The sequence below is a fragment of the Nestor notabilis genome, unplaced genomic scaffold, assembly GCF_000696875.1.
Source record: "Nestor notabilis isolate BGI_N333 unplaced genomic scaffold, ASM69687v1 scaffold29000, whole genome shotgun sequence".
In the NCBI taxonomy this organism is placed as follows: Eukaryota; Metazoa; Chordata; class Aves; order Psittaciformes; family Psittacidae; genus Nestor; species Nestor notabilis.
Genome location: NW_009912921.1, coordinates 26859 through 36337, shown reverse-complemented (window position 1 = coordinate 36337; position 9479 = coordinate 26859). Strand labels below are relative to the sequence as shown.

Genomic DNA, 9479 nt, shown 5'->3' with positions numbered 1-9479 from the left:
TGTCCATCAGTCCCATAGCCCCATCATAGAATTGTGACAATTTACTTATGCAGCAATATTAGTGGCATTTGATACAACCCATGTAAATTGCACATTAAAAAAAAATAAAGGAAAAAAGAAAAAGCTTGACTTGAACAGACATTATTCTTTAGGAAGTGGTGATATTAATGTCTGTAATTCTGTTTGTTTTGAAATGTAAAGGGACACAGTCAACTGATTTTGAATCTGTTCATTTTGAACTAAGAGATTTATTTCAAATTGTACTTGCCTCTCAGTCACTTTTCAAGCTTTTTAAAAAATCTATTTTGTTCAACTTCCATTGAGAAAAATGCAGTGACAGTGGACACATATTAGGTCAGTGTTAAATGTTTTGAAATGATGTTTCTTAGTGGAGAGGGTAGATAGGGGATGGGAGAAAGAAGAGGAAAGCCTGGTTGTCAGTATTTTAGTACTTTAAAAGGTTGATTTGCCAAATTATGTTTTAACGTTCATTTTTCTTTGTAAGGTGATCAGTGTGAACGGGCTCGACGTCTGCAGTCTAAAATGATGACAAATTTGGCAATGGCCAAGGATCGCTTGCAGCTCTTAGGTACCACTTACAATTCATGACTTTGGAGATCTTGTCATTATTTGCACAACTTCCCAATATGCATTCTTCAAATATATTACTTTGATTTTTAAAGTGAAAGAGTCATTATCTGTGTAGGCTCTCTTAAGTCTGGTTTTTAGTTGAGAGTAATATTTTTTCAATGCTGTTGATGGATTTTAAAATTGGAATCTCATGACCTGCTTCCCTATGCCTTAATATATAGATATAAAAGTAACTGGTAAGTCTTTATATCATAGCATGCTTGACTCAAAACTGCAGAAGTCTTGACTAACTCTTGTTGAAGCTAGTTTAGGATTTCTGTGTTAGAACTTAGTAAAGCTTACAATGTACTGCTGATCATGAGTACTAAGTGTGCCTTCTGTAAGCGTAACTACTTCATGTTCTGTTAATTCTGCTGTCACATAACATTTTTCCTGATCATTGGTATGTGCAGTAATAATAATAATTCTTTAGTGTCATGTAGGCCACAGGGTTATGAAATCCTAATGCTTTAGGTTTTATCTAGTACTGGTCTATTTTAAGACTAGCAGGTAAGATCACTTCAGAAGCATAGTGTTGTATAGCTTTTCAAAATTGTGTTGTATATAAGCTCTTAATGGACAGAGTAAACAAGGCAGGATTGGAAATAGCATTGTACTGTGCATGATAAACAACGATCCCCCCATAAAGCAACAAACCCACAGTTTTGTGCAGTGCATCCTCTAAATTGAGAACTTTGGAAATGCTTTCAGTTTGGCAGTAAAATGAAAATAAGGATTACGTTTTAATGGCCCTTTAAGGAAGAACTAACAAATGTACTTGAGTTTAATTTGTGTATCTGCAGCCTTAATCTTGAACTGTGTTGAGTTCTTCTGACTGCCTCTTGTAGGAGCATATAGAGCAGACAGGAAAACCCATTTTCTCTCCTCCTCTTACTTGCACTTTGTGATTCTGTGGTCCTAGCTGATAAGTGTCAGGGAAGTTGTGACAACCACAAGAAAGTGAATTTCTTTTGTTTCCTTTGAGTTCCTGGTATCCTTAGTTCTTTTATTAAAAAGTGAAGGGAACATGGGTGAAATAGGCTTCTGACTTCTATGCTTTTTTACGGGTGCTTGTCAGTAGAATCTTAGTATATACAGAAAAGATTTTTACTCAGTAGGGTTAAAGGCTGATTCCTAGAAATAATATAAACTAGGGAACAAAAGAGTGAAAGAGATTATATGCTAACAATCTTTGATAAGCTGTGTCTTGTTGCTGACATCCTAATTGCAAGTAACTAGGATTTCTTTAAAAAAAATTGCAGTTCTTTGAACCCTGAAGTAGCAATGTCTGTTTTGTGGGTAGTGCTTCGTCCTTGTTTGTGTTATTGAAGTAGCACTTGCAACGTTGATAAGTTGCTTACTTGCTGTGCTGGAGAAGATAATGGTTAACATAACAAAAAAAACTCAAGTTGAAGTCAAGCTGGCACATTAATCTCTACTTCCTGAATGTGTGATCACATGCTATTTGTATTGCTCGTGCAGATTGAAAGGTAAGCAGTCAAAATAGTTTTTATTGTGTAAGTTAATGTCAAGTATTATTTGATTTTATTTTTACTTTGAAGTTGCCAGAAGTTTAGTACTTTGTTCTACATAGGCTCTTGTTCAGTTTGCACTAAGGATCTGCCTCAAACAGTGTACCTGAGAGCAAAATTTGGAAGCATGTGAAGCCATTCATGCTACAGGAGGGAAAAAGATAATGTTTGGAGAGAGATTCCAATGGATTTAAGTCCCTTCAAACTTGATCATTATGGATCTATTTCAGTAATATTTGTTATACCATCTAACCAACTTTCAAGTATGACAGCATCTGTTTTTTTTGTGTCATTTTACGTGGATTTTGTGGAAATCTAAGGTAATGTTGAGTTGAATTGCATGTGCAATTCTAAGCGTAGCTTTTAGCTTGTTACTTGGAAGCTTTTAAGTGGTGTAGAGATGCTTTTGTAGTTGAACTAAACCTGAGACTCTTGAAGTTGTAAAGGTTCAATAAAGTGATTTTTCCTATGAATCTGACTCTTAAGATAAAAAAGTGTTTTCCCTGTGGAATTTTTCAATTTCTTAAGGGAGAGTAAGCAGTTCTTTTATTGCATTATCTTGCAGGATAAAACAGATTTAGAGTAAACAATAATGTCAAATATTTCATCCTGCTTGCTAGGCAGAGATACGATTGCAGACTAACTAAAATGCCACCCAGTCAAGCAAATTACATTGGTAATATGTAGAAACTGAACATGAAATCATATGGATTATAACTGTCCCTTAGAAGAGCTAAGAGCTTTGATTTATTTTGAAGTGTGTTAAATCATCAATGTAAGTTTTAAGTTGCTTGACACTGCTGATGGGGGTGTTTGACCACTGATGGGAGCATGATGTCTGATCACTCCCATGTATTATCACCATGTGTCATCACACCACTGATGTTCAACCAGGAAGATGTAGCTACTTACCTTGGATGATGGCTTTACTATTTTGAAGCCTGTTTTCGTCTTGAACCTGAATCATTGTATCATGGTCTCTTTAAAGCTGTACTATGATAGCTGCAGTTACTCCAGGTATGTTTCAGGGCACCTAAAGGTGACCACTTTGGCAGTCCAGTGAGAGTATTGAGTTGTGCTGGCTGTCAGGGGACTTCCAAGTTCTAACATTTGAATTAGTGGCGGTCCGTGGTTTTGGCATGGTTTAAGGTATGGTAGCTGTGCAGTTATTTAGATGAGTGGATGTCTTGCTCAGTTAGTCTTTGTAGACCTGATCTCTCCTGGATGACTGATCACCCACAGTAGAACCATTAAATTTGATATATTTAGAATCAGAGAGGAATATTTGCTTACTATAATTGATACATAAAACTCAGCAGCTCAGCAGTTTGCTGTTCCTAAAGATAGGTAAACGTAATGTCCAGTGCAATGCTGTTCACTTGTAGCGCTGTACATGTGCTGTATGAGTTAGTGGTCTCCCATTTCAGAGGCCCTTTCTGTAGGGGACAGATTTCCTGCAGCACAAGTGCCTTTCTGTATACTTCAGTTAGCTTCAGTATTTTGGTTGAAGGATGCACATGGCACATCATACAATTATCATCAGTATCCTCTTTGGTAATAATTCTGCTAAGGTATAGACATGGGCTTCCATGGACACCTTTTTGGATTTTTTCACTTTCTTGGTTGTGATGGTGGTTTTGCTTCAGACTTGTGTTATAGGGTAACTTTTTGGTTTTCCTTTTTTTAAATTAGAAATGTTACCTTGAACTCAAGGTCTGGTGTTGCCTAAATAAGACAATGGCTGCAGTGGTGTTTATTTGGTAGGTTTATGTCAATGTTGTATCTTCAAGGAGAAATAATGAATGAGATTCTGTAAACTTCCCCCCCCCCCAGTGTCTGGAGTCATAGGGAAAAAGCATTTAAGCGGAGGGTGATAATGTCCTCTTAATGCCATGGAGTGATATTTTATAGCTCAATTTAATTTTACTGCTCCAGAGGGCTCTAGAGCTACACTGTCTCTCAAGAAAAGTTATATATTGTCTTTAAGTAATTTTCTGTGCAATGTTAAAAGTTACACGTGAATATGTAATGTGGTGGGAAGACAGTGTGTAAATTGAAACTGGGCAACAGTTGGATTAATTCTTAGCTGTTGATAATTGTGATAAAACCCCAGTCTCAAGCTGTAGTGTTGAAACAAATAGCATCTCCTGAATCCCTACCCAAGCCAATTTATTTTATTATGGTCACTCTCTACAAAGTTTTGATTTGGTTTGATTTTTTTAAGTTCGGAAGTCCAAACCTTAACTGATTGTCTAATATCGTACTGAGTCTGTTAATACTAATTTTGTTTCTTAAGCTTCTCTCTGTACTTTCAGTTCAGACTGCATGCACTGGGCAGGGAGTAGAATATTCTGCTCTTTTCCTTCAGTAGTGCTGCGCCTGCTAAAATAGTGCATTGTGTTTGCACTCAGTCATACTAAAAAAGGCTTTTCTTAGGCTTCTTTAGAGGGAGGTTTCTTAGGGTAACTTCTTGTAACTTACAAAGCTTGTGGTTCTTTGTAGGGTGTTCTTGTGTGACTTAACATTTTTTTGTTTTACTGTACCTGACTCTTCAATGCTTTCAGTGTAAAGCAATGTAAACCCCGGGTGCACATACTAATCTTGAACTGTAGCTTTTCATATTTGCCTGTGGCTACTAAGTTTTCACTCTAAACCACATCTTGTTCAGTCTGGATGTTATTGTTAAACCATCACTTAAACTATTGGGCCTAAAGATACTTTTCCGGGAAGCCAAGCAGTGAGTGCGGAAGAAATGAATGAGGCAGAAAGGCTGGAAAAATACCACTAATAGGCAAAGAAGTGGAGCAAGGACGTGTTTATGCTTGTTGGTTGTATGATATGGAAGCTCTGAATGGCGATTCTTCCTCCAGAAGCGAGGCCTAGGGGTTTTTAACTGCAGTGGGAAAAGCAGGAGTGGTAGGTGAGCTGTAGAGAACAAACAAGCCTGAGACTGACTTGTTCTGTGTTAGCTGCAGCCTTATACCTTGATATATGCTTTGGCATATATCATGACTTCCTAGAGTTAATTTCTTTCTCCTTAATCTTTAACCTTGTAAATCTTGTATTCAGATGTTTCTTAAGCTCTTAAATAACACGACTTGCATGATTATTTTATTGACTTAATTCCAAGGCAATTATATTTCTAAATAGAGATCTTGAAAGACATTATCTTAATGTATCTATGGTGTTTTGGTTGAACAGTTGAGGTTTCTGTAAAATGCTGACTGGCTGTTACCACTTAAGTGAAACATTTAATATGCAGGAAAGGGATTGCTCCTTGCAGTTGGTCAAAAGTAACACTTTGGGGAGGACTTTTAGAAATGGGTTATTAACACTAGTACTTAGTAAATGAAGTTGAATTAATCCTCACCATTTTGGGAAGTAACTGCAGTCACTAGGCTAGAAAGATGGTCATAATTAACTCTGCCACCAATGGCTAGTTTTAAACCTGTTTTCAGTCATGCTTCAACTGACAGAAGTTTCTTACAAATTTGCTAAACGTGTAGAATAGCTAGAAATACTCCTTTTATCTTTAACCCTGTATCAAGTATAACGAAACCAAACTTGACATTTGTGTGTTCAACAAACATAAATTTTCTTGGTTCATTTTTGGTTTTTTTGTTTATTTTGTCCTTTTTTCCTCCCTCCCCCTCTGTCTACTATGTAGAGAAGCTGCAGGCAGTTTTGCAAATTTCCAAGCCGCAAATGGAGGTCTATAATGACAGTACTAACCTGGCATGCCGCAATGGACATCTCCAGTCAGGTGGGTTTGGTTTTACCAGCACCTATTAAGGGGATGTCTCTCAGTTTCTGATGTACTGCAGGGAAAAATATGCAATGCTATGTTCTGGCCCCACCAACTTTAAATAAATAAAATTTTGCTTTATATTTCTATTTGTAAAGGTTTTATATAAAATACATTCCTCTCCATGGCTTTGACAACACTGTTTTATAGTATTCGGTTCTCTTAACAATGACTGTACTTACTAAGGCAACATTTTAGTAAATATATCTCATGTTATATTCTTAAAGGAATTAAATTAAACCTGTTCTAGAAAGTGTCAAAGTCAGCGTACTGGATGTAGGTTATATTGTGCCTACATAAATAGTTATTCCGTCATGATACTGTGAGAGTGAATGTGCTGCTTTAAATTTCAGGGATTTTTACTCTGAGAAACAGATGCACAATTAAAACAAGGTGGGGGGAAGAGCTCTTACTTTTTGTAAAAGAAGATTGTTTTTATCCATTCCCAGAAGACTGCACCAGGGATGCTAAAATAACAGAAGTAAACTTGTTTCTCCATACACAAGGAGTAAAGTTGCTGTGAGGTTTGTGAATTGTCTTCAGGGAATGTTTTAAGCCAGTAGTAAGCTATTGTCACAACTGTGATCTCAGCTGATACTTTGTGCAGTAGACTATAATGTGAAATAAAGTGGAGCAAACAGGCAATGGAATTCATAAAGCTTGTTTACTGAGTCAAGAGCAGTATGCAGTTTTTAAAGCAACTAAACTTGAAGCTTAATGTAAGCAACATGCCTTTTCTAGCTCCATTTCTAGTTCTGAAGTCATCTTACTGCTTGGTTTTATTCTTTATAATGTATGAGAAGTTAAAGTAGTGGAACTGTGTCATGTTAGTCACCTGTATGTTACTGCATGTATGATATTTTTGTTAATTGCATTTGTCAAAAAGATGTAGTTAAAATTGCTTTTCAGTACAAGTTCCTATGTAGATTGACCTTGAGAACCCTTCACCTTAAATGACCCAGTACGGCTCCTGTCTTTACCTGGTTGGCTAGAGACTTAATGAACGTATACATACATATACACACACAAGTTTATAATACGCTCCATTTGATTAAAAATGATCAAGCTTTTCTTTAAACTCTTTCATTTATATTTTTTGTACCTTTTTCTCAACATATTTCAGAATTGGATGTTGCAGAAGGTTGGACTGAACTTTCACTCTTAACTTTAATTTACTTAAATCTGTTAGTAGCAAAGCATAGATTATCCATTGGCGTCTACTGGAAATGCAGAAACATTTTTGCCAGTTCTGTGGCAGTTGTTTTTTACAAAAGTTTCTGTAGCAGGAGGTGGTCACTGTTGGTAAACATGGAAAGTAGTATTAGTCATTTACCCATTTGGAGTCATACTTCTAGTGATTTATAGAAGATGAACCACTGAGCCACTTCTGCCAGACTGTGGAGGAAAGGGTAGTGAAACAACAGTGAAGGGCCATGGTCTTTATGGGGATGCTTTTTTTTCCTGAGTCTTCCCACTTTCTGAAAAGGAGTGCAGGCTAACAGGGAAACTTTAATTTACCAGTCTTAGGGGGATCTGAGGAGAGGTGGAAGGACTAAAGAGCAAGTTGTAAGAGTTAAGTTCCAGGTGTCCACCAATTACTTTGAATGAGACTTCAGGAGACTTGTTCCATTTCTGTTTGCATTTACACTTGCCAGAGGTAAACTTGAGATTCATAACTTGTGGAAGTCAGAGGTTTAACCAAAGTACTGAACTTCTGCAACTGTAGGATCCCTGATAGTACCAGTAAAGTCAGCCTGTTAACAGTCATCTGAATTTCCTAGCTGGCTGGTGCCCACACGCCCATGCTCAGGCTCTCTGACTCCTTTTTGTGGAGGGCTGTAAGCAGAGGGAGTCTTGTTTGTAAGAACATGTTCCTGCTACTCTTTCTTCTTAGAAGTATTGCATCAGTTTTACTTCAATCTGCCAATCTTACTGTTATTATTTCTTTATACATGTTGTAATAAAGGTGGTATTTTAACATGGAGAGCTGCAGTCATTTAAAAATACAAAGTAGATTGCAGATTCCTAGAAAACTACAAAATCAGCTTGCAGGCTATTTGAGATAAGACAACTGCTGCTACTGGGAGAGGCTATTTGAGATAAGAGGACTGCTGTCACTGGGAAAGTAGAGGTATACTGCAGAGGTACTGAGCCACAGGGCTCTGGCATAAGCTTCATTTTCTGTTAGGTTGGGCATTTTTAAAGTCTAGGATATTATGAAGTATGAAACGTGGTGCAGTTTTTAAAACCAAGAAAGTGCTTGTTGCATGTTCCTTGGTCAGACAGTGCTTTGCTTTTTCATATGCCTTTAAAGGCCAAAACCTTTACAGATGTGTTTGCTTCTTAATTCTGTAGGATATTCTATTCTTACAGATATACTGGTTTGTGGGGGTTTTTTTGGTTTGTTTTGTTTTTTGGGTTTTTTTGGGGTTTTTTTTTTTTTTTTTGGTATTTACAAAGTGTTACTAATTTGAGATATTTTCTTTCTCTCAAGCTACTATTTGTCAGCTTTTCAGGCCAATTTACTTGATTCTAGCATAAATGACTACCTATCCCTGTCTTCCTCATTCATAGTTAACTTACCTGAATAGCTAGTGATTTTTCCTGAGAATTTATCTAATAGATTTATAATGAGGTTTTATAAAAACATCATTACAGGAATATCACCTGCCCTTCAGTTGCAGAAGGCTATGCAGTAACTTGTCTTAAGAGTAGTAACAAGTACCTTTGACCCAAAACTTTATTTTTAAATATGCATTTATTATTTAATATCCATCACTCTTGTTCTCATAGCAGTCTTAAATAAGATGTAAAACAATTTGGCTGTTTGGGTTTTTTTCCAGACATGCATGTTTGCCTTTGCATTGTGGGTTGTTGGGTTTTCTTTTTAAAATGGCTTGGGAAGAAGATTATGCCAGTCTTGCCAAGGCAGTGTTTGAGTTTTGTGAAGTTACTTACTGGGCATACAATACTGATAGTAATAAAGTAATTCCAGTGTACCATTTCACATTTAATATGCAAATTTCAGCATGGTAGGTGGTCAGAGAAAGCATTAGATTTCTTTCTTGTCACAGCATTAGCACTGTGGAAGTAGCTAGGATTTTATCTCAGTTTTCACTTGGAAGGATTTGCTGGCATGTCTTTAATAGTAGGCGTATATTGGCAATATTTTTCAAGTCACAGAAATTCTGTTAGGACTGAAGTTTTTTTAAGGAGCTTCCCAAGTAGAAGAACAAGTAGCAGTATGATGGTTTTTAGCGCCATAATTTGGCAACAATAGGTCTTTGACATGTCTGTCAATTCAGAAAGGAGAATTTTCTGAACTATATAGCTACTGCATAGAACTCCCTGATCTACATAGCTGTGCTGCCATTTGAAATGTGGGACATGTCGTTATTATGTACTGAAGCTTTGTCTTAGGTACATTTTATTACTTGAATCTACCTATCTGAAAAAGGTGAATATAATCTTTGAAGGAATTGCTATTTTGGGGGCTATTGTGAATGCTGATC

General features: G+C 36.7%; 1 protein-coding gene across 2 annotated transcripts in view; it reads left to right on the top strand.

The window, feature by feature from the left end:
- The first annotated feature begins 482 nt into the window (after positions 1-482).
- Positions 483-9479, top strand: part of SPAST (spastin) — a 29024-nt gene continuing 20027 nt past the window's right edge. Inside the window, exons 1-2 of one of the 2 annotated variants that reach the window (XM_010021970.1) lie at positions 483-589; positions 5830-5925. In XM_010021970.1, the coding sequence (XP_010020272.1) occupies positions 544-589; positions 5830-5925 (142 nt within the window). In that variant the 5' untranslated portion in view covers positions 483-543. The remainder of the gene's footprint in view (positions 590-5829; positions 5926-9479) is intronic. The other variant, XM_010021978.1, reaches the window with a different exon arrangement.